The sequence below is a fragment of the Malania oleifera genome, chromosome 13, assembly GCF_029873635.1.
Source record: "Malania oleifera isolate guangnan ecotype guangnan chromosome 13, ASM2987363v1, whole genome shotgun sequence".
NCBI classification, from domain to species: Eukaryota; Viridiplantae; Streptophyta; class Magnoliopsida; order Santalales; family Ximeniaceae; genus Malania; species Malania oleifera.
The window spans coordinates 24913961-24938078 of NC_080429.1; the positions used below are offsets into that span (position 1 = coordinate 24913961).

The 24118-nt window shown below is 37.7% G+C and overlaps 1 protein-coding gene across 1 annotated transcript; it reads left to right on the forward strand.

Moving 5' to 3' along the window:
- Nucleotides 1-23334: 23334 nt before the first annotated feature.
- Nucleotides 23335-23869, forward strand: LOC131145754 (uncharacterized). Its single transcript, XM_058094944.1, has 2 exons — nucleotides 23335-23464; nucleotides 23544-23869. The coding sequence occupies exons 1-2, from the start codon at nucleotides 23335-23337 to the stop codon at nucleotides 23867-23869; spliced, it is 456 nt and encodes a 151-aa protein (XP_057950927.1).
- The last annotated feature ends 249 nt before the right edge of the window (nucleotides 23870-24118 follow it).

The window sequence follows — 24118 nt, forward strand, 5'->3', positions numbered from 1 at the left end:
CTGGTTTGATCAGGAAGTCTAAAAAGCCGAAGCAGGGGCAAAACTACTGACAAATAATGGGCAAGAGGAGGGCAAAACTATTGACACCCAAGCCCAACTGTGGACTCAAGGCTGATGATCCAACGCCTTGCACGGTTTTGGTAGAAACATGAATTTCAAGACTTAAATTTCAATTTTTGTAATTTTTTAAAATACATAAATAATTTCAAGATCTGAACTACAGATGATTCCTTATTTTTTCACTTCATAATCAAATTGACTAGAGAGAATTCAAAAAAATCCCCCACATTATATCTTACCATCAAGTACACCCAAGGGTAAATAAAATCACCTGACAACTAGGTTAACTCAAAAGTTGACCACCATAAAACACCAAATCAAAACAAAATTGACATGAAGCTTCAACATTTAAACTAAAAATCATAATAATTACTATAGTAATTGGGACATCCAAGCACAAGTCAAAGGCTTCTCTATCTGTTGCTCAAGGGATGTAAACTACCAGCTGCAAGCAATTGCACAAGAAAACCGCAGTGGAAAGTAAAACACACAACAGTAACAAAATACAGAAGTATTTTTTTTCTTTTTTCCTTGTCTCAAAAATTAATTTTCATTGCCCTACCTTCTTGTTTGTGTAGAAGCAGAAAATTCTGTAGAAGTATGTAATGTTCTAATATGCAATAACAGAGAAGCGGAAGAAGAAGAAAAAGAAGAAGAAGACTTACGAGTTCGAACTTCGAAGCATATGAACCAGATGAACTTATGAAGGCTCGAAGAAGAGCTTGCGAAGAGCTCCTTCTAGTTCAAAATGTTGACTAAGAACTCATAAAGCTCCTGATGAACTCACGAAGGGCTCCTCCTAGTTCGCAGTGTGGAAGGCTAACTCACAAAGCTCTTGCTGTTGGTTTGAAGGGTTGACGACGAACTCATGAAGCTCTTAACGAACTCGCGAAGCGGCGAAGGGCTCCTACTGATTCGAAGTGTGGAAGACGAAGGGTTTTGTGTGGGAATAGGGTTGAAGAATAAGGGTTTTGATGCCGAAAGAGGGCTAGAGCTTGTTCTGCTATTGAGCCTGGCTATTTCAGAATTTGGGGCAGTGGGACTTGGGTAGCCTTTGGCCAGGAGTGGGAGGGGCCGCGCAAGGCTGGGGGTTGTCAGCTGTGTCTATGTGGCATACAGGTCGTGTGGGCACTGGGCTTTGGCCTCTGGGCACCTGGGCATTGGGTTGTTGGGCTTTTATGGGTTAATTAATAATAGGCTTTTAAGCGGGTTGGTGGATATCCGCTGGATAAACCCAAACCGACCCGCTAAGGAGGCGGATATGGAAATGAAAAACCATATTCGACTCATTTAGCAAGCGATTGATTATAACTCAATTAAAATGGGTCGGATGATGTTCAAATTAATGGATTTTTATCCATTTCGCCGGGTCTACTTCTAGTCCAGAATCTAAACTGGCACTTCTTCATATAATAGGGTATCTCCCAGTTCTAGAGACTCATAACTTATTACGTGCAATAGATCTAGGACATTTTTTTTTTTTTTCAGCATGGATACATGAAACACGTCGTGGATCCTTGACAAGGTCAGGGGTAGTGCCAACCTATAGGAAACTGGACAAATTCTTTCCAATTTCTCAAATGGCCCAATATACATAGGGCTAAGCTTACCCTTCTTCCCTAGTCTCATAATTTCCCTCATTGGTGCAGTTCTAAAAAATACATGATCTCATATACCAAACTCTAGCTCTCCTTGGTGGGTATCTGCATAACTTTTCTGCCGACTCTGAACTGTTTTAATCCTTTCCCCGATGAGTCTGATTTTCTCATAAGTCTTCTGAATAATCTGTAGCCCCAAAATCTATCTTTCACCCACTTCATCCCAATACAAAGGAGATCGACACCTCCAACCATATAATGCTTCATACGATGCCATCTCGATACTAGCCCGGTAGCTGTTTTTAAAGCAAATTCAACTAATGGCAAATACTGGATCCAACTACCTCCAAAATCTAGCACACAAGCCCATAACATATCCTCCAGTATCTAAATTGTCCTCTCAGATTATCCATCGATTTGGGGGTGAAATGTTGTACAAAATGTCAGCTGAGATCCCAAGGCTCTTTGTAAACTCTTCCAGAATTGAGATGTGAACCATGGGTCTCGACCTGATATGATAGACACTGACACACCATGAATTCTAATTATCTCTTGAATGTACAACTCTGCCAACCTATTCATGGAGTAGTTAACTCTGATTGGAAGAAAATGGGCAGTCTTTGTCAAACGATCTGCTACTACCCAAATGGCATTTTGCCCATACTGTACTGGTGGCAACCCAATAACGAAGTCCATGATAATGTGCTCCCACTTCCTCTCAGTAATGTGGCGTGGTTGCAATGGTTATGTCGGTGTCTGATGTTTAGCCTTCACCTACTGACATGTAAGGCATTGCTCCACATATCGGGTAATTTCTCTCTTCATATCATTCCACCAGAAAGATTCCCAGAAATCCCGATACAATTTTGGTGCTTCCTGGATACACTATATATATAGAGCAATGTGCCTCTCCCAGAATGGTTCTTTTAATTTTAGCATCATTGGGTACACATAGTCTAGTGCGAAACCTCAAAGTCTCATCATCTGAAATATTAAAATCTGCCCTCAGTCCACTCTCCACTTTATAAATAATCTTCACTAGCTCTGTATCTTTGATCTGAGCAGTCTTAATTCTCTCCAGCAAATTGGGTTGAATTACCGAATTAGCAATGAGTTCCTGGTGATTTTCCTCTACTAATTCCACACCAAATCTTTCTAGGTACATCCTAATTTGGTGTTGAGTTACCATTGTTGTTACTGATGCACTCACTGACTTTCAACTTAATGCATCAGCCACCACATTAGCTTTCCTTGGGTGGTAATTGATAATGCAATCATAATCCTTAATCAGTTCAAATCATCTCCTTTGTCTCATATTCAGCTCTTTCTATGTGAAAAAGTACTTAAGGCTTTTGTGGTCTATAAAAATCTTGCACCTTCCACCGTACAAGTAGTGCCTCCAGATTTTCAACGCATAAATCACTGCTGCCAATTCCAAATAATGTGTCGAATAATTTCTCTCGTACTCCTTAAGTTGCCAAGACGCATATGTCATGACCTTCCCCTGTTGCATAAAAACACACCCTAGTCCTTTCTGAGATGCATCACTATAAATTATAAAACCATCATCTCCTGATAGAATAGTTAGAACTGAAGCAGTGACGAATCACTGCATCAATTCTTGGAAACTCTGTTCACAATCATCAGTCTACTCATGCTTCACATTTTTCCTCGTCAATCGTGTCAAAGGACCCGATAGTTTAGAAAATCCTTGCACGAATCTCCGGTAGTACCTTACCAGACCAAAGAAACTTCTGATCTCCTGAACATTTTTTGGTCTTGCCCAATCCACTACTGCCTCTATCTTACTCGGGTCTACAAAAATACCACCCCTAAAAATCATGTGCCCTAGGAATGCCACTTTTTTCTAGCCAAAATTCACTTTTCTCAAATTTAGTATAAAGTTTCTTCTCTCGTTAGCACCTAGAGTACTATCCTCAAATGATCCTCGTGCTCCTTGTGACTTTTTGAATAAACCAATATGCCATGAACACCACCACGAATTGATCCAGATACTGATGGAAAACTTTGTTCATCAAGTCCATGAATGCAGCATGAGAATTAGTTAGTCTGAATGGCAAAATCAAGAAATCATAATGGTCATACCTAGTTCAAAATGCAATCTTTGGAACATCTTCTTCCTTGACCTTTACTTGATGGTACCTGGATAGGAGAACAATCTTAGAGAAAACTTGTGTTCCTTGGAGCTAGTCAAACATATCACCAATACGGGGAAGTAGATACTTGTTCTTCATTGTTACCTTATTTATTTCTTGGTAGTCAATGTACATTCTCATTGACCCATCTTTATTTTTAACAAACAACACTAGTGCACCCGATGGGGATACACTAGGTCTGATGAACCCCTTATCCAACAACTCCTGTAATTGTTCCTTTAATTCTTTCAACTCCACTAGAGTCATTCTGCACAGAGTCTTAAATATCGGCATCGTTCCCTGAGATAGGTCGATAGCAAACTCCACCTCACATTCGGGAGGTACCCCCGATAAATCCTCTGAAAACACATCAGGAAAATCCTTTACTATCGGGATATCCTCCAACTTTAGTTCTTTCATTGATGCTTCTTTCACAGAAGCCAGGTAACCCTGACAACCTTCCAAGAGTAGCCTTCTAGCCTGCATGGCTGACAGTAGTTGTGGTGAGGTGCGCACACACAACCCCACAAATCTATACTCCTACTCCCCTGGAGATCTGAACACCGCCTCCTTCTTGTAGCAGTCAATACTGGCATAACTGAAAGCTAGCCAGTCCATCCTCGAAAACATGTTAAATCCATGCATGTCGAGGACCACTAGATTAGAAGGCATTTTCCTTCCTTAAATGCTGATTGGATAATCTTTAAGTAGTTTCCTACACACCACTACGGTTCCTGTCGGTGTAACCAGTGATAGATCAACATCCAGTGGTTGAGCTTCTATCCCACATAATGTAGTAAACTCTCGATCTATAAATGAATGTGTCGCCCCTAAATCAAACAACACAACAACCTTATGTGAAAAAATTAAAATAGTACATGTCACCACGTCATCGACGTCCTCCGAATCACTTGGTGCAAAAAAATATACTCGCGCCTGGGCGGTGTTCCTTTGATGACCGCCTCGGAGTGCCTGATTGTTTCCCTGAAATTTAGTGGGAGTGGGTGCATTGATTGGTGGTGCACGACAGTCTCACACAATGTGATCGGGCCGACCGCACCAATAGTAGATAATTGCCCTAACCCGGCATTCCCCCAAATCTCTCCTATTACACCTAGGACAAGAAAGGTATGATGGATTAACATGTTCAGCTCAGTTTCTTATGTCTTGTCTCTGGCCCACATTGTTTCTCTTCCACTGACCCTGACCAGTACTTTCTTGAAAACTAGGAGGCGTGGGCTTTTTCCTATAGCTCTGCAATCTTGTGCCCCTCTGCCGACTCGTCTCTAATACAGTGGCTTTATCCACAACCTCCGAGAAATCCAGCACCTACAAGACTGCCACCTGCTCGTAGATCTCTTGCTTCATGCCCTTCTCAAACCTTTGGGCCTTCGTCACCTCATCTAGCACCATATATGGGGCAAAATGGGACAGATCAACAAATTTAGTTGCATACTGCTACACTGTCAGGTGCCCCTAGGTCAAGCTCAGAAATTCCTCTACCTTAGCATTCCTAGTGGAGGCGGGGAAGCAACGATCAAAGAAGATTTCTTTAAAGTGGTTCTAGGTCAGTGCCGGGGGTATTGACCTCTGTTCCTCAAGTAGCTTCATAGCTAACCACCACCGTTCAGCCTCTTCTGTCATCTTAAATGTGGCATAAGGGACTTTCTGCTCATAGTGCAGCACAGCACTGCCAGTATCTTCTCAATCTCCTGTACCCAACTCTTTGCAATAGTTAGGTCGACTCCTTACGAGAAAGCTGGGGGATTCATCCAGGTAAACTACTCTATCGTGCAGCCCTAATCAGGGAGTGGGCAATCATGTCCCCTGGAGTTCCGTGCAATCTCCGCCATAACTTGCTAGGCTACACTACGCAGCATTACATTAGAATCACTACCATCTACAATGGAGGTCCCCACATTACTACTACCTCTAGCATTTGCATTATTACCCCCAAGGTCTATCCTGAAAAATAGGACAGAAACGATCTTAGAACCCTATATCATAATATGACCGATACAATTATTTAACTAAAAAACTATAAAACATACTATATCCTCATACACCAACCTACCAACTTAACGTCCATGATCCCAATTTAGGGTTCAGTTACCATTCAGAAACAAAAACCGACAATAATTTGCCATGGCTTTCCTAAAATTGTCATTTCAGAAAAATCACAGAAACCTTTACAAAATTCCTACCTCTAGGCTACAAGATGAAACCCTAAATTCCAACCTTAACCTCCAGTAATGGCTTACCAAAATCCTAATCAACCCTTTTCCTAACCTTGTCAAAATCCATTCCTATACTCTGGTATTGTTATCCGCTAAAGTCTACAGAAACTAACAACCTAGGCTCTGATACCACAATTGTAACAACCCTAAATTTTACTTCCCTAATACCTTAATTATAACAACCCAAACACAAAGTGGGGTACCGGGTATCCTGTCCATATGCAGTAAAAAGTATAAATACCACAATTGTTATACCAGAGTTCTAATACCACCATAATTATACATATACCTCAAAAATTTCTGATTATTTACATCCCAAACAGTCAAAAACATATCTACATATACATATCGGTATCTCACCAAAACTTACCTACACGACACTAACTAATCCCTCCCCTGAGCTCTCTGCGCTTGGTTTCTGGTACTTACTAAAAATGTTAAAATGTTGGGGTGAGACACTTCTTAGTAAGGTGGAATAGATTATTATCAGTGCGTGGCAACATGAATTTTAGTGTGGCATAAGCTCATCCTTAAATAATTAAATTTAACTCATAAATCATGTAAATCTAAACTCACATTTATATATTTGAAAACACATATTTTCTTTTCAAAACATGTTTTATCGTAATATATATTTCTCTGCGTATGTAAATCATCATCATCATATATATATATACGCAAGAAATTTTCCCTAAATGGATAGTCATATAACATCATGTAATAACCCCACATGATCGAGTTGTGCGGCTCGAAGGCGAGACTTAGCAATAGCTGGCCTACCACACTAAGCCAAACATAACACATCTGTAAGTACGATTGGCCACCCAAATTGGTCAGGACTCCAAGAGGGTACTTTACTCTTCATTGGCCCAATCAACTATCCAATCACCAACACTTCCTGAATAGTGTGGTGGCACAAACTATATAAATTTAGCTACGGTAATGTGCTCTAAATCATAACTAGTCTATTAGGGTTTTGCTACCATAAAATACAATTTGTATAATAGAACTGTAACATGATCTCATTTTTATAAATATGTATAAAATATGTCATATCATATCTCTGTATAAAACTGTTATTTCATACTTGGCATAAGCCATCTAAACTCGATACATAGCCGCCTGAACGAGGGATATTGTTAGATAAACCCCCTTCAAAGCTAATACAGGTGAGATCTGAAATACCTCTTTACCCTTTTTAAAATCATTGGGACACATGCACAATAAAAATTTAGTTCGAATATCAAAATTTAAAATTGATTAGCTACTTAAGTTTGATTGAACAAATTAAAATTGGCCAGTTTTAATTTTGATTGATTGATTTGAATTTGACTAATTAATCAAATTGAATTCAAATTACTCCTTAAGTCCTATAAATAGAGGCTTTTGAAATAGTGAGGACACATAGAGAGATCACATGGTGAATACAGAGAGTTAGTCTGAGGAAGTCATTCAAGTAGGTTTAGTGAGAAAATCAGAGCAAGTTTTGATTGAAGGCTTGAGGAAATTATTGGAGAGTTGAGCTTCTGAATTCAGAGGTTTTGGAGGTTCTAAAAGTTAGAATTTGGGATTCATAATTATAGACAAAATCAAAGAGGATTTGAAGATTGGAGGATTTAAAGACCAAAGGATGGTTTTTACTTTTATGCTCTGTTTTTTTTTTTTTTTTCATATTCAACGCAGTAAAGAAAAAAGTGTTCTGAAAAATGGTCTGATGACCCAAATCCAATTGGTGGATATGACCCATTAAATCTGGTCCATTGACCCGATCCACTAAACCCAGGTTAACCCGACCCATCCGGCTGCTGGATCCACATACTTGAGACCCAGGTCCAATTCGGATCTAGGTCTATTAATACTGAATTTTATTCGACCCAAAATTCATAGCCCAAAATATTTTAAGTGAGCATTCATCAAGCCCACATATTTAGCTCCGAGCCCCAAATCCTAAAATTTTTTAAATGATCATGGGTTGAGCCCATATATTCAACTCCAAGCCCTCAACCCAACTATGAGCTAAGCTCAAACCCAAACAAAAGCCCAAGTCAACGCAAAACCAAAACATAAGCCCAATATTTAGAATCAAACACATGCCCAAGTTAATCTCTAGAACCAAACAGAACCCAAACAAGCTTCGATTGATTCAGATAAAAAAAAAAATCCTTTGATTCGTAAGAAAATAAAGGAAAGTGAGAAAAACGAAACTTATCTAGATCATAGTTTGACTAAGGAGGCTCCTTGGAGTTGAATATGTGGGCTCAACCCATGATCATTTAAAAAATTTTGGACTTTATACATAAATTTGTAAAGATTCGGACTTGCATGGTACAATTGTAGAGAGAGAGAGAGAGAGAGAGAGAGAGAGAGAGAGAGAGAGAGTGAGTGAGTGAGAGAGCTGCTACGCTCATAGCCAGCCTATGTTCAGTATTCAGAGCAAACTTCCAAAGAGCAAAATACATAATAATATAAACCTAAACCTAATATATGTGCAAAGACTAAAATACACCTAGTGAAATATATATTATCTGCTGACCTTGTAGATCATATCCCGTTTTGATTATGAAAAATACTTTGATATTTATAGGTTGATGAGTTTGTGTGCAGCACCAATCAGAAGTATCATATGATGCACGCACATGGGCTTGAAAAAGATAAAGACCCAGACCTTTTATTTGTTGTAATATCATTAGGTCTGTAATAATTTATTATTTTGGGCCTATAATAGTAACATAGGAACATGGTTTGTAATAATTAATGCATTACCTTTAGGGTAGGATAGATAAGCTCAAGACCATAGATGAATCTTAGGGATCACCATTCGGTCGACTAAAGGTCGAACGACGCCAAATTTTTTGGGTATATACTCAAAGGCCTTAGATCAACTATAGGACCCACAATATTGCACAAAACTGGCCCCCATAATCTTAGTGTTAGTTCTCATGTGAATAGGGGTCCTTTTATAGGAACAAAAAGACTGAAATGCACAAAAAGGGCATGTTCGGTCAATCGAACTTCTACATGCAGAAGTCTTCGGTCGACCAAACCTCCATCGGGTCAACATGTTGATCGCTTGGTCGATCGACCGAAAACGTTCTCCAACACCCTGGTCGATCAAACTTCCCTAGGTCAACATATTGACTCTTCGATTGACCGACTAGAAAAAAAACTCCAACGCTATGTTTAATCGAACATCCTCGGGAGAAGCCCTAACCGCCCGATCGACCAAACTACCTAGTTCAAAACCTCCTAGTCAACCGAACTGCGTGGAATTGAAAAATCGCCCTTGAGACCCTTAGTTTGGTCGATCGAACTTTCAGTTCAAATTTCTCCCAGTCGACCGAACTTTGTCACTTGGTCAACCGAACTTCTAATCCGGTCGACTGATGCTCTCATGTTAGAAAAACTTTTTACCGCAATTAAATTTTTTTTAAACAAGGTTAATTGTAGTAAAATGCTTTTAAACAATCCTAATAATACCCTACATGTCCTGAACGGTTATATTTTTGGGGAACTCTATATATACAAGGCATTTGAAAAAATTAGTATGAGATTAGCAATAATAATTAGCAAATATCCTCTGACTTTCAAAAAGCTAAAATCTCATATTCAAGCCCTATACTACTCCTTTTACTCTTTCATATTGCAAATATTTCTTTGTAAGAGTATTCTTGTGTTTATCTCATCAAGTTTAAACTCTCTCTTACTTGTTCTAATTGAGATTTATTTTTCATAGAGAGCAAGCTTCTAGTTTTTCTAGGGGGCTTCATAAATAAGTCTTCCATAGAAAAACTTCTTAGGGCTTCTGAGTTTTGCATTTTCTTTGCAATACTCGAGTTCATATTGTATTTTGGTTGTGAAATAATATTTTTACAAATCGATTTCAAATATCTTTTGTGATTTATTTTGAGAAAAATATTTGTCGAAGGTATTTGAAGTGTGCTTGAAGATAAATACTATTTAACAAACCGATTTCAAATATCTCTTGTGATTTATCTTGAGAAAAATATTTTGAGATATTTGTTAGCATGCTGAAGATCTTTTTCGCTATACCTTTTGATTAAAATTATCATTTTATTAAAAAGATTAAATAATATTTTACAAACCATTTTTGAATATCTTTTGTGGTTTATATTGAGAAAAAATATTTGTTGAGATATTTGAAGTGTGCTTGTGATCTTTGTCTGTGCATTGTGATTGAAATCATTATTTGACACAAAAATCATATCATTTACACTCTCACGCACTGATTGCAATATTTGCATAATTATTTGAGAGTAGACACTTAGACTACATTGAGCTTATAAAATCCTATCTTTTGGTAGTGTATTGATTATATTGTATGTAGTGGTACATATCAGCTTATGTAAGAAGTGTTTGTTTGTACATAAAATTTTAAATATGTTGTATTCAAGGCATGGGCCTGAAGAGGGAGACTAGTCCTGTTGAATATTAGAAAAGTTCGATGCGTCATCCTGGTAAGGTGTGTTGGTTGAGGTCAGCCCCTTTAATTGAGCTAGTTGTAACCAGTGCCGCTCCACCCATTAAGTGAGCTTATAGTGGAATCCTTGTGCTGGTGTAGCTAAGGCGGGAACGTATGCACTTTGGTCGAACCTCAATAACATATCACGTGTATCGTTTACTTTTTCCGCACTTTACTTTACTGCACATGTATGTTTATTTATTGATTGCAAAGACTGACCCTAGGTTGTGTAATATTGTTGTTAAACCTATTGACCTAGGCGATAATTTTTAAATACCCAATTCACTCCCCCCCCCCCCTCTCTTGGGATTGCACCAAAACTAACATTATCTTAAATCCCCCCTCAAACTCATGATGGCGCACCAAGAAGCATCAAGAGTTTGCCGAGTAGAAACTGAAAACGACCAATAGTGTGGGACTTTATGAATAAGTCACCTAGCAGCATGGTTGAGGAAATGAATGGGAGAGAGATGGTACCAAGGCGAAGATGATGATGTGTGAGATGACAATCAACTTCAATATGCTTAGTGCGTTCATGAAAGACAGAGTTATAAGCAATCTGAATAGCACTGGTGTTGCCACAATACATAGGAGTGGGTTTAGTAAGTAAGACACCCATGTCAGCAAGTAACCAACGCAACCAAACTGTTTCAGCAGTAGTTGAAGCCATGACACGATACTCTGCCTCAATAGAAGAATGAGAAACTACAAATTGCTTTTTGTTTTTCTAGGAAATGAGAGAGTCACCAAGAAAAATACAGAAACCAGTTATGGACTTGTGGTCTATAGGATCTCCAGCCCAATCAGCATCAGAATAAGCACTAAGTTTCAAAGTAGATGTAGAAGGAAGTAATATACTCTATTATGATGTCCCTTTGATATAACACAAGACATGGAGAACAGCATCCCAATGAATCATAATGGGAGAGGAGACAAACTGACTCACAATATGAACTGCATATGTAATATCAGGTCGAGTGATAGAGAGATAAACTAAACTGCCAACAATAGTACAGTATAAAGTTGGACCCGCCAATGGATCTCCATCAAAAGAGGTATAATGAACATTGAGTTCAAGAGGAGTTTCCATAGTTCGAGTATCAGTAAGACAAGCTTTTTCAATGACATTAGCTACATATTTAGACTGAGAAAGGAGATAAACTTTAGGAGAATAGGCTACCTCAATGCCAAGGAAGTATCTCAGAGGTCCCAAATCTTTCATTTCAAAGTGGTGGTGCAGATTTGATTTCAATTTTGCAATCCCATCTATATCATCTCCAGTTAAAATCATATCGTCTACATAAAGAAAGAGAATAATACGCCCAACAGATGTATAACAAGTAAACAAGGCAAAATCATGATCACTTGAGCGGAAGCCAAACGATCAAAGTACTTTAGAGACCTTCTCAAACCAAGCCTTAGGAGCTTGTTTAAGACCGTACAAAGTTTTTCTCAATCTACAGACCTCCCCTAGACGATGAGAAACACCAGGGGGTGGATACATATAAACCTCCTCTTTGAGATCCTCATTTAGGAATGCATTCTTTACATCTAATTATGAGAGTTTCCACTGGTTAATAGAAGCTACCACAATCAAGGCATGTACAGATGTCATCTTAGCAACTGGTGCAAATGTCTCCTCATAATAAAAACCAATTTGTTAAGTAAACCCTTTTGCAACCAAACAAGTCTTATATCTTTCAACAGAACCATCATACTTAGTTTTGATCTTGTAGACCCAGCAACATCCTACTACCGTTTTACCAAGAGGAAAAGGTATCACTTCCCACGTGTTGGTCTTATACAAAGCAGCAAGTTCTTCATTCATAGTCTATTGCCAAAGAGGGTCAAGAGCTACCTCCTTATAGGAAGCAGACTCACAATGGGAATGAAGAGAAACTAAAAAAAGTAGCAAAATTAGAAGAATAACAAGAATTAGATGCAAGAACGTATGAATCAAGATAAGAAGGGGGCTTACGCAGTCACATTGGATAACGAGAACATGTAGGATCCACAAGATTGGAAGATGAAAAGGAGTCCGCCAAGGAGGATGGGGGATTTGTACCTGCAAAAGAAAGTGAAGAACAAGGGGAAGAAATAGGAGCAACTGGGGAAGACTAAAATTAATATGATAAGCAAACAGATATATATTAACAAGTTCAGAGTCATTTAAAATGCTAAAGCTAGCTGGAATATAGAAGAAAGGAATGTGTTCAAGAAAGGTAACATGACAAGAAACATAAAGTTTTTGTGTTACCAGTTCATAACAACAATATCCTTTTTTTCCATCACCATAACCAAGAAACACACACATAGAGGATCGTGCAAACAACTTAGAGTGCTCAGTATGAGGACAAAGGACAAAACATGTGCAACCAAATACTCTCAAATGAAAATGCTCTAGGGTCTTGTCGTACAATTTCTCATAGGGAGAAACTCCCAAATTAAGAGCAATAGGAATTCTGTTAATCAAATATGGGGTAATAAGAACTGCCTCTCCCCAGAAAACTTTGGGAACATCACCAGAAAGAATAAGGGAGCAAATTGTCTTAATGATGTGTCGATATTTTCTTTCAACCACACCATTTTGCTCAAGAGTGTCTGTGCACGATGATTGATGTATGGTGTCATCAGAGGAAAGTAGGGAGAAAAACTTAGTAGAAGTAAATTCCCCTCCCTAATCACACCTGAAACACTTAATGACAGTTGAATCTTGTGTTTGAACCAAAGCACGAAACAATTTATAAATGCTAATGAAATCAGAACGCTTCTTCATAAGATATATCCAAGTAAAACGAGTATAATCATCAATGAAAGAAACATAATATCGGGACCCTCCCTTTGAGGTAATAGGAGCTAGTCCCCAAACATTAGAATGGATTAGATCAAAGGGTGAAAGAGACACTGATGTACTTTTATTAAATGGCAAAGTAGAAAATTTTGCAAGCTTACAATCACTACAATAAGAAATATCATGAGAAGATAAATTTCCTAAAACACCTGTGGAAGCCAAAAATCTCAGTCAAAAACTAGAAACATGTCCAAGGCGTGAATGTCATAAATAAAAGGTAGAGGAATTGGAACTCAAATGAAATGAAGACAAGTCAACACTAGAACAAACAAATTCCATGAGCTGAAGCTCTTCTAAAACATACAATCCCCCCTTCCTACGGCCTGTCCTAATCAACTTCTTGGAATGTGGATCCTACACAAAACATGAGGTTGGAGTAAAAGAAACACTATATCCAGAATCACAAAGTTGGCTAATAGAAATCAAATTCAATGAAAGTTGAGGAATATAATAAACATCATAAAGACACAAACAAGATGAAATGATAGAACCAGTACCGACCAATGGCATTAGGGTACCATTGGCAGCCAAAACAGATGAAGGTATTAAGGTTGAAGATATTGATGTAAATAGAGAGATGTTATTTGACATATAATGGGTAGAACCTGAGTCAAATACCCCAAGTAGACGGAGATATACATGAAGTGGATGAGGAGGGCAAACCTATAGAGGGAGAAATAGATAATACATTAGGCTCTGATGTAGAAAGAAACTTCTGTAACTGCTTTGCAATAAGAGATAGTGTAAGCACGATAGGAGACGACTCTTTTGATGATGCAGTGTCTGCAATGTGAGAATGCCTAGTCTTCCAAGCCTGTTGTTATCCCTTACTTAATAATAATGAGAATTAAGCTTTCCAATGACCCTTTTTCTTGCAATAACTACACTCATCACTGGCAACAACCATCTTCAAATGAAAAATAGAACTACACTTATTTATTTCAAACTACAAATAATTTCAAGCAAACAGAACCCAAATCCTCTAGAACTAGCAAATTCGAATGCGGCAAGTCTTAGTTACTGCAAATTCAACAAATCTCCACTCCACATTTAACACCCACCGTTTTAAAGAACGACATATGCTCAAGCCCATATCTATTCCCATTCCAAATCGAAGCTCCATTCAAACTCGGGTGGCCCCTACGCCTCTGAGCCCCGACCAGATCTCTGTTAATAAAATCTTATACATTGCCTATGTGTTAATTCAGTATTCCCTCATCTAGCATCTAGACCTGGCAAAATGGATAAAAATCCGTTAATCCGACCCGCATCCGATCCATTTTAACCGACTTATCATCAACCGCTTGCTAAATGAGTTGAATATGGTTTTTAATTTTCATATCCGCCTACTTAGCGAGTCGGGTCGGTTTTATCCGGCAGATATCCGCCAAACCGTTTAAAATTTCATAACTAACTATTAACCCATAAAACCTTAAGGCCTCAAGCCCAACAGCCCATAAAAGCAGTGCCCACGACCCGGCGCACGCTCACCAGACACGCATGGAGAACTGGAGAAGCGGCAGAAGCCCACACGCCAGCCACAGCTGCCACACGGCCCACACCACACGGCCACAACTCACAAGCACCCCCTACCCCCTCGCGGCCTCGCCCCTCTCTCTCAAGTCTCAAATCCTCACCTGATTAGGGTTTCATTTTCATCCTTTCCATTTCCAACTATGCAGGACGCAGCCACATCCCAGTGATCGGTGATCCCACGACGTCGAGTCGACGGTGATTCCCATTGCCATCGCTGACTGCCACCCACAGCTGAGCCACGGCCACCACTCGCGAGCAGTGTAGACCAAGTCTAGAGCCACCATTCCCTCGCGCTCGCGGCCTCACCGACGCCCGGTTATCTTCGTCTCTCACCAGCCACTCGGCCTCGACCCTGCCCCTCACCCAATCTTCCTTAGTTCCTTTGCAGTTTGCACTTGCAGGCCTCGCCCAGTCAGTCCCCTTTGTGGCTTGTAGGTACTTATCATTTTTTATTAAAAGTCATGGTACTAATTACTAAAGATTACTATCTTTCTTGATATGATCCAATAAAAAAAAATTAAAAATTCTTTGATGCACTCATTAATAAATGCACAAATATGTATGAATTGCATTTATATATCATATAGGCAATTATCAATTAGTGACCTTTAGAATGAAAAATATACTTATTTGAATTTTAGTAGGTAAGGGTGAAATAAACAACAAGTGCCTTATAAGAGTTTTTGAGATCAAGTTAATGAGTTAAAAATTATATTTTCTTTTCTTTCTTAAAATAAAATCCAAGTTAAAATGCGTTAATAATAAACCCCAAGGGTTGAATAAGTGAATATAATTTTAGATATCAATAGTTTTTGGGAGCATATATTTCTAGGCTTGAATTTGAATTTGTGTTGATTTGTAAGAAATTTAATACAATTTTGCATTATATTTTGTCTAAGTTTACACAAATTCAAATCTAAGACCCGAAACTCATAGTCTCAAACGTAAGATAAATTCTTGGGAATTTAATTGGCACATTTTTTTAAAGATTTATCAAAGCCTAATCTTTTTTCTTTTTTTTTTTTTAAAAAATTTGATTGTTGGATAGTTGACATATATCTACGAAGATTTGAGTTTGTTAGAAACTTAATTTATATATTTATGAAAGGGCAAGCTTACCAACTTTGATTAATTGACATCTAAAGGTAATTTTGTCCAAAAATTTTTGTACCATGTGCATGGTTAATTTCATTAAAAGTTTAGCATTATTTCTTAACTGAAAAGTTTTAGTGTCAACTAAAACATTTAATCCCATTTCATAATTTTTTGCAGTGCATTACAAGGATTTGGGAAAAAAATGTCTCAGTCAATAGCGAATTCAATTGATCAAAATGATGAAATGAGTGAAGAAGAAGTTCAGTTGTCAGATTCATCAAACACAGAACCTACAAAAGAAACAACTCCACAGGTAAAAAGAGCTAGGAAAAAAAACATCTAGTATTTGGACAGATTTTGAGTTGATTGAAAGTGAAGATAAACAATATGTCTAATGTAAGTATTGTCTTAAGAAATATTTCTACCATAGTAAGAACTCTGGGACATCAAACTTACATTGTCATACAAAAAAATGCATGGGAAAGAAAAATAATGATCTGAAACAAATGCTAATGAGTCAAGGTGATGGAAAGTTGGCTCTGCATACACGAAAACTTGATCAAGTTGTACAACGTAGGAAGTTGGCAATGGCAATTGTGAGATACAATTCACCATTTTCTTTTGTTAAGTATGAAGGAATTCATGAATGGGCTTTAGAATTAAATCCAGAGAAAAAATTTGTGACATGAAATACTGCAAAAGCTGATGTTATGAGGGTTTTTTTCAAAGAAAAAGAGCACATTCGTGAGCTTTTATTGAATAATTCCAGTAGAATTTCTCTTACTTCGGACTTATGGACTTCGTTAAATACTGATGGCTATTTATGTTTAACTGCACATTTTGTGGATAAAAATTGGAAGCTTCAGAAGAAAGTATTGAGTTTTTCAAGCATGCCTCCTCCACACATTGGTCTAGCACCTAGTAACAAAGTCATGGACTTATTGGTGAATTGGGGTATAGACAAGAAGCTATTTTCCATAACATTGGACAATGCTACATCCAATGATTGTTTTGTAGAGTATTTGAAGTCGAATCTGAACTTGAAAAATGCTTTGGTAAGGGAAGGAAAATTTTTTCATGTTCGCCGTTGCACTCACATATTGAATCTCATTGTCCAAGATGGCCTAAAATTATCTCATTTCGCTGTGGACAAAGTACGAGATTATGTCAAATATGTGAAGCATTCACAACATCGAACGTTTAGATTTCATGAATGTTGTGAAAAGGTGAGAGTGCCACGTGTGAGAGGATTTCGCCAAGATTGTCCTACTAGGTGGAATTCTACTTATATGATGCTTGAAAGTGCTTTATACTATAGAGATGCTATTTGCCAATTCAGGTTTAGTGAGGAGAATTTCAAGTTTTGCCCAAACGATGATGAATGGAAGGAAATTGAGAAAATTGCTAGTTTCTTTAAGGTTTTTTATGACTTGACAAATCTGTTTTCTGGGACATCTTATCCAACTGCAAATTTATACTTTCAAGGAGTATGGAAGGTACAAGTAACTTTACTTAATGCGGCATTGGGTGATGATGTCTTTTTAAGGAATGTGGCTACTCAAATGCAAGGAAAATTTGACAAATACTGGTCAGATTATAGTAAAATTTTGGCAATGGCTGTTATTTTGGATCCTCATTTCAAAATACAATTTGTATCTTTTTGTTTAAAAGAAGTGCAACCAATGTCTTGGAAAGATCGAGTAAACGACATCCAGCGTGAGATGCATTCACTTTTTGATGAGTATGTGAAGCACCACTCCCCTTCAACTTCTAAGAAGATGCCTTCCTTTGAAGCAACTATTAGTCATGATCGTGGTCATATGACACCTATTGCAACATCAGTTGATATGACACTAAAAGTAAGATTTTTTTTTAAGTACAAATTTTATTTTACTTTTATTATAAATCTATAGAATTTTTATATTTCTATTTTTATATACTTGTTTTTAGGGTTTTAAAGCTTTTGCTAAAGAAGATGAAGAAGCTCTAATGTCAGAACTAGAAATGTTTTTTTAGAGAGAGGATGGTAGATTGTGATAAAGAATTGGATATTTTGGACTTTTGGAGGAGTCATGAATATAGGTATCCAATTCTTTCTCGAATGGCAAGAGATATCTTATCAATTCCAATATCAACTGTTGCATCGGAATCAGCATTTAGTATTGGAGGAAAAGTGATAAATATGTCACGTAGTTCTCTTACGCCTGATAATGCTGAAACTATCATTTTAACTCGTGATTGGCTGTATAGTCGAGGAGGAATGCTTATTTAATTATATTATAATTACTATGTATTATGCAATATTTATTTATTTATTTATTTATATTTTGAATTTTGAACGCAGTTAAAGATTTTGTAGATAAGGAAGAACTTGCTGAAGATATTGCTCAAGCTGAAAGAGCAGGTCGTACCTCATCTAGTGTATCATCTTGCTCTGTTTGACTTTATTTGAATATTACTACACTGGCACAGGCTGTGCAGCTAGTGCTTCTATTTATCTTTAAAAATTATGTAGTCAATAAATTATGTTTGTTTGTTGTTTTAACTTGTAGTGTTGAATAAATTATTTGTAAATTTTTTTCCCAGTTTGATAACTTGTAACTTTTGAGATGCTAATTAATAAGTTCAATTTATGTTATTTGATTCATAACTTAAATTATATTTTGAATTCTTTCATGATAGGCACACGAGGAGAAGATGATGAAAGCTTTGATGTCACAAATGAAAGCATTTCAATTAATTCAAAGCATTCAAATGATTTTGAAGCTATTTGAATGATGGATTGAGATTTTTTTTTAGTTTGTTGATTGTTTTATTTTGGGAGATTCACGCGATTTGACAATAGTTGTATTTAAAAAAACTCACATGCTATAAGAACAATTATAATGTTTAGATTTTAGACTCACACGAGTCACACAGTTTGAGTTTTTATTTTGAGTTGGATTGAGATTAATTTATTATGTTTTATTGCTTATAATTTTACTTGCATGAATTAGGAGTTGTTAATTAGTATAAATGATTGAATGATTGATATAATTACTAAAAAAGTTAATACACAAACTAATTGCAAGTTATCATATACAATTTAAATTATTATGACAAAAATAAATTATTAATAAAATTATATTTGAGAATGACGGATTATCCGCCCATCCGCCATGAATTATTCGACCCGAAACCGCCTAATCCGCCACTTAAACGAGTCGAATATGGATTATGATTTTTTCACCCGATAATCCGCCTTATCCGTCACGGATAAACCGACTCGATCCGCTTTGCCAGGTCTAACAGTAGCTAACAGGTCCAACAATTTTGGTTGATCAGTTCAGGCCTGAATCTATTAAAAAGAAGTAGATATCAAACCCTAAAATCACACCCAAAACTAGGCCTCCGATTCTTTCCAACCCTAAGATTGAACCAAAATCACCAAAACCTTATCTCAGTCCGGGAAGCTCTCTTTCTTTATAGCCTGCAAAACTGTGTTTTAGGGCCACGATCTCTCAGCCCGTCCAGGTTCAATAAACCAAGATTGAGAGACCACAAATGAGATGAATAGGAGACGAAATGCAGAGATGCAGTATTTGGAGAAGCACGATGATGACAGCATCATTGCAAGGAGCAGGAGTTCCGACCGAATGACGGCAACAGCAAAAACAAAATTCTACCGAACAGGGCGATGAGGTTCGAACGATGATAGCGACTGCAAAAGGGACTTCGGCAACGTCGACAGTATTTTAGAGAAATCAAACCAAAGAAATCAAAAAATGAGTTGACCTCAGTAGGGAGGAAGAACTCCGAACGACGGCGACGAGAAGAGCTCCAAACGACAACGGTGAGGCTTCAATAGGGAGGAAGACAATCGGCATGAAGAAGATTGGTTGCGCTCTGATACCATGTAAAGATTCAAATTTGCATGGTACAATTGCAAAGAGAAAAAGAGAGAGAGCGAGAGAGACGGAGAGAGAGAGAGAGAGAGAGAGAGAGAGAGAGAGAACTGCTATGCTCACAGCTAGCCTACGTTCAGTATTCAAAGCAAACTTCCAAAGAGCAAAATACATAATAATATAAACCTAAACCTAATATATATACAAAGACTAAAATGCCCCTAGTGAAATATATATTATCTAACAAAATTAATGTATTGTGGTTACCATAATAATTGAAATCAAAACAGGTATGGTAAAAAAATAAAATCGGTGCTAAACTTAAAATACTAAAGTATTTTGATTTTCTTTAAAGGATAAGTCTACCATAGCAAGAGTTATGCTACATCAAGATATAAGTTGTACATGAAATTATTGCACACCTAACGGAATAGACAAGAAATATATCTTTGATGTCAAATACATTTAAAAAAAAAAAAAAGAAATTTGGATCAAAGCTAGAATTGTGATTAACATAATATTGATGTCAAAAATTAATGTGGTCGAGGTTTTAATTTTTGAATTGGCATTAGAGAGAGTCCTCCTCAAGCGTCATTTTCTTTTTGAAATTGCAGAATAGGTCAAGCAGTTGTTAAGCTGTTTATAATCCAAAAATTAAATTATGATTGAGTTCACATTTGAATTTGTGATAAATTAATGATGCTAATGCTAAAAATTCATGTGAATCGGGTCTCAAATTGTATGTCATCAACATCTTGGCATCGAAAAAGGTCCTTCCAAACAACTCAAGTGACTTTTTTTTCTTTTTGAATAAATTAAGCGATTGCAGAGTTGTTGATAATTCAAAAATTAAAATTCAAACCATGAGATCGACACATGAGAAAATTCATTTTATGTTTTTTTGACAACTATATAAAATACTTGTAGAAAGGAAAAAAGAAAAGAAAATACGAAAAAAAAAGTTCATTTTCCATTGTAGTTTTTAGCCAGCGTCACAGAGGCAGAGGATTGCACTAGGTCAGCCAGCGTTGGTGACGTCGAAGCCGCGACGGGGAGCTGCGACGGCGATGTTGACGACAAAGCTGCAAAGGTGATGGTGACAGTGACGGTGACAAGGAATACGACGTAGAACCGACTGCGTCTCTATGAACCACCGGGAATCTCTCTCGAAGGACGGCTACAAAGCGACGATTGCGACGGCAACAAAGACAATGAGCGAACCTGTGACAGCAACGACGAAGCTATCCATGGCATCTTCGTTCCATGAACTGTCGGGAAGCTCTTGAGTTTCTTCTTCTCTCAAGTTTATTCACGAAGGAGGGTTAGGGTACCAGTATCAGCGACAACGAAGATTGCGATAGCAAACCTGCAATGGCGATGAAGATAACGAAGCTGCAACGGCGAACCTACGATGATGACATAGTTTTACGGTGACAACGATGACGTAGCCAACGGTGTCTTCTTTACTATGAATTGCTAGGAATCTTGGGGGACACCGCACGCCGAGGAGTTTGTAATCGCAATCGAAACTCAGGTTCAATGTACTCTCTCCATAAAAAGTTTTGTTTTTTAACAATATGGAAAACAAGTAACCGCTAGCCATGGTTGTGCCACCTCTTATAGATGTTATCGGAGGGTTAAGGGGAGGTGCCGATAGTGGTTCATGGGTTGCAGGGAGTGGTTCAAGGGATGAAATGGTCTGAAAAGGGCAAGGTTTCGCTAAAGGAAAATCGTTTGCGGAAGCATTGAAGAGGCCAATTCCATCTTTGAAATTAAAAATCCCTTTAAGTAAGCCGAAACTGATTAATGGGGAATTAGGTTTTGTTTTCTCGGATGTGGAGATGGAAAAGGCTGCTGAGGATCTGAAGTTTGCATTGGTGCTTAAATTTCTTTCTGTAAGGCCATCTATCGATGTCCTTCAGAGGCATATTATCCTATCTTGGGATCTTTCTGAAGTTCAAATGACAAGTTTTATGGACAACTATCATGTTTTTTTTCATTTAGTAAATGAAAAGGACTACATTCATGCATGAGCACGAGAAGGAAGATGGGTGGCAGGGTGCCAATTCCGGCTATTTAATTAGTCCGTGAATTTTGATATCAACAAGGAGTCATCGATTGCACGACAGTGGATTTCTCACCAACTTTGCCTTTACATTTATATAGACTGGACTGTTTACAAAGTTTTGCCACTAGATTTGGTAGATTTTTGGGTATGGATAATGCCACATTATATAGAACATGAGCCACTAGTGCAAGATTGTGTGTTGAAGTGGATTTGTAGAAGGATCCTATGGAGAGTTTTCCATTAGTGATAGGACAAAAGCAGAGTTGGCAAAGGGTAATATACGAGAAGAGGGGTTTCTATTGTAATAAATGTTGTAGGCAAGGTCACACCAATGTGGTATGCCGGTTTGGAGTAAAACCTAAGGATAAAAGGAAGGTAGGTATAAGGAAGAAGGGAGATAGGAAGGTTTGGAAAGAAGTGGGTAGAAAATAAAACGTGATAGTAGAAGTGGAAGGTCATGTATTGAGGATTCAGGATCAAAGGGTGGAGGAGAAAAAGAATGAAGATGTAAGTGGTCCTTTGAATGTGAATGAGAAAAATAAAGAAGTTGTGAATGAGGTTAGTAATTCGGGTACACATAAAGTGGATGAAGTGAACTTGGTAGAGAAGAATAGTTGAGAAAAATTCAAATGTTTTCAAGATCGTAAGGCAAGTGTGTTAGGGGTGCAGGTAGAAGTGGGTAGTTGTTCTAGTACTGCCTAGGAAATTAGAGTTTTCAATGAAGGGGGGGGGTGAAGTTGAAAATCATAACGATGGGGAGGAGGTTCTAGTGGAGGAGGTGGATGAGAGATAGGGGGAAGAGGAGGGTGCGGTGTGTAGAGATAATTATGATGTGTTATTTGAGGGAGATATGGAGGTTTGCATTGATACTCAAAAAGAATATTGTTCTGATCCAGGTAATGTGTCAGTGGGTGTATCGGAAGGAAGAAATAAAGAAGATGGGCAAGTGAGAAAGTCTAAGAGGGCTAAGGTAGTGCCCCAAAAATTGAAATTATGATTGACAAAGTTATGTTTTGGAATATGAGAGGGTTGGGCACGTCGAAGTGAAGATTGAAACAAATTGTGAAAGATCAGAAGGTTTCAATTTTAGATGTTTCTGAACCTTTTCAAGATATGGAGAAGTTACGAAGGTGGGTGGTGTATTTGCAATTTACTAATTTTTATTCTAATGTAGAGGAAGGTAGGAAGATTTGGCTGTTCTGGAAAGATGATGTTCAGGTTGATTGACAAGAAGTTGGGCAAAACTTGACAGGGTGTTGATTAATAATGTTTTTTCTATAAAATATAGTGAAGCTATGACACCATTGCTGAAAAGAAATACTTCAAATCATTCTCCTATCATATTATAGCTGGGTGCAAGTATGCAAGTATGGAGAAGTATGGGCTAGCGCCTTTTAGATTTCCAAATATGTGGACGTCGTATGGGGATTTATTGAAAAGGGTTGAATCATCTTGGAGAGAACATATAGTGGCAGATTTAGGGTTTAGTAAATTGGCAGGTAATTTGAAAAGGCTAAAACAAAGGCTTAGGGTGTGGAATAAACATACTTTTTAGTCATGTTGGTGATATCATACAAGAGTTGGAGGAAAAGGTAGAAAAATATGAGAATGTACTACAAATAGAGTACTCAAAATCACTTGAAGAAGAGTTCCTTGTTTTTAAGGCTGAATTAGAGGTCTGGTATAGAAGGGAAGAGACAAGGCCGATGCAGCAAGCAAAGAAGAAATGGCTAACTGATGGTGACCAAAATTCAAAGTTCTTCCATGTGGTGATTACGCAAAGAAGGCGTAACTCTTGTGTGAATTCAATGGTGCTTCCAGATGGTTCGGTGCAGGGAAATATGCAGATGGTTCATGATGAAGCTGTGAATTATTTTGAGCAATTCTTGGGGCAAAATAGTTAAGTGCAAAGGCCAAATCTAGACAGTATTATCCAATCAGTGGTTTCTAAGGACTCTATAAGATAGCTGAAGGAAGAACCAACAGAGGAGGAGGTATATGTAGCTATTTCTTCTATTTCTGTGGACAGTAGCCTGGGACTGGATGGTTTTAGGTCATCTTTCTATCTTACCTACTCGAAGATTATTAAAAATGATGTGATGGAAGCGATAAGGGCGTTCTTCTAAGGTGATATGTTGCCTCAGTATTTTTGT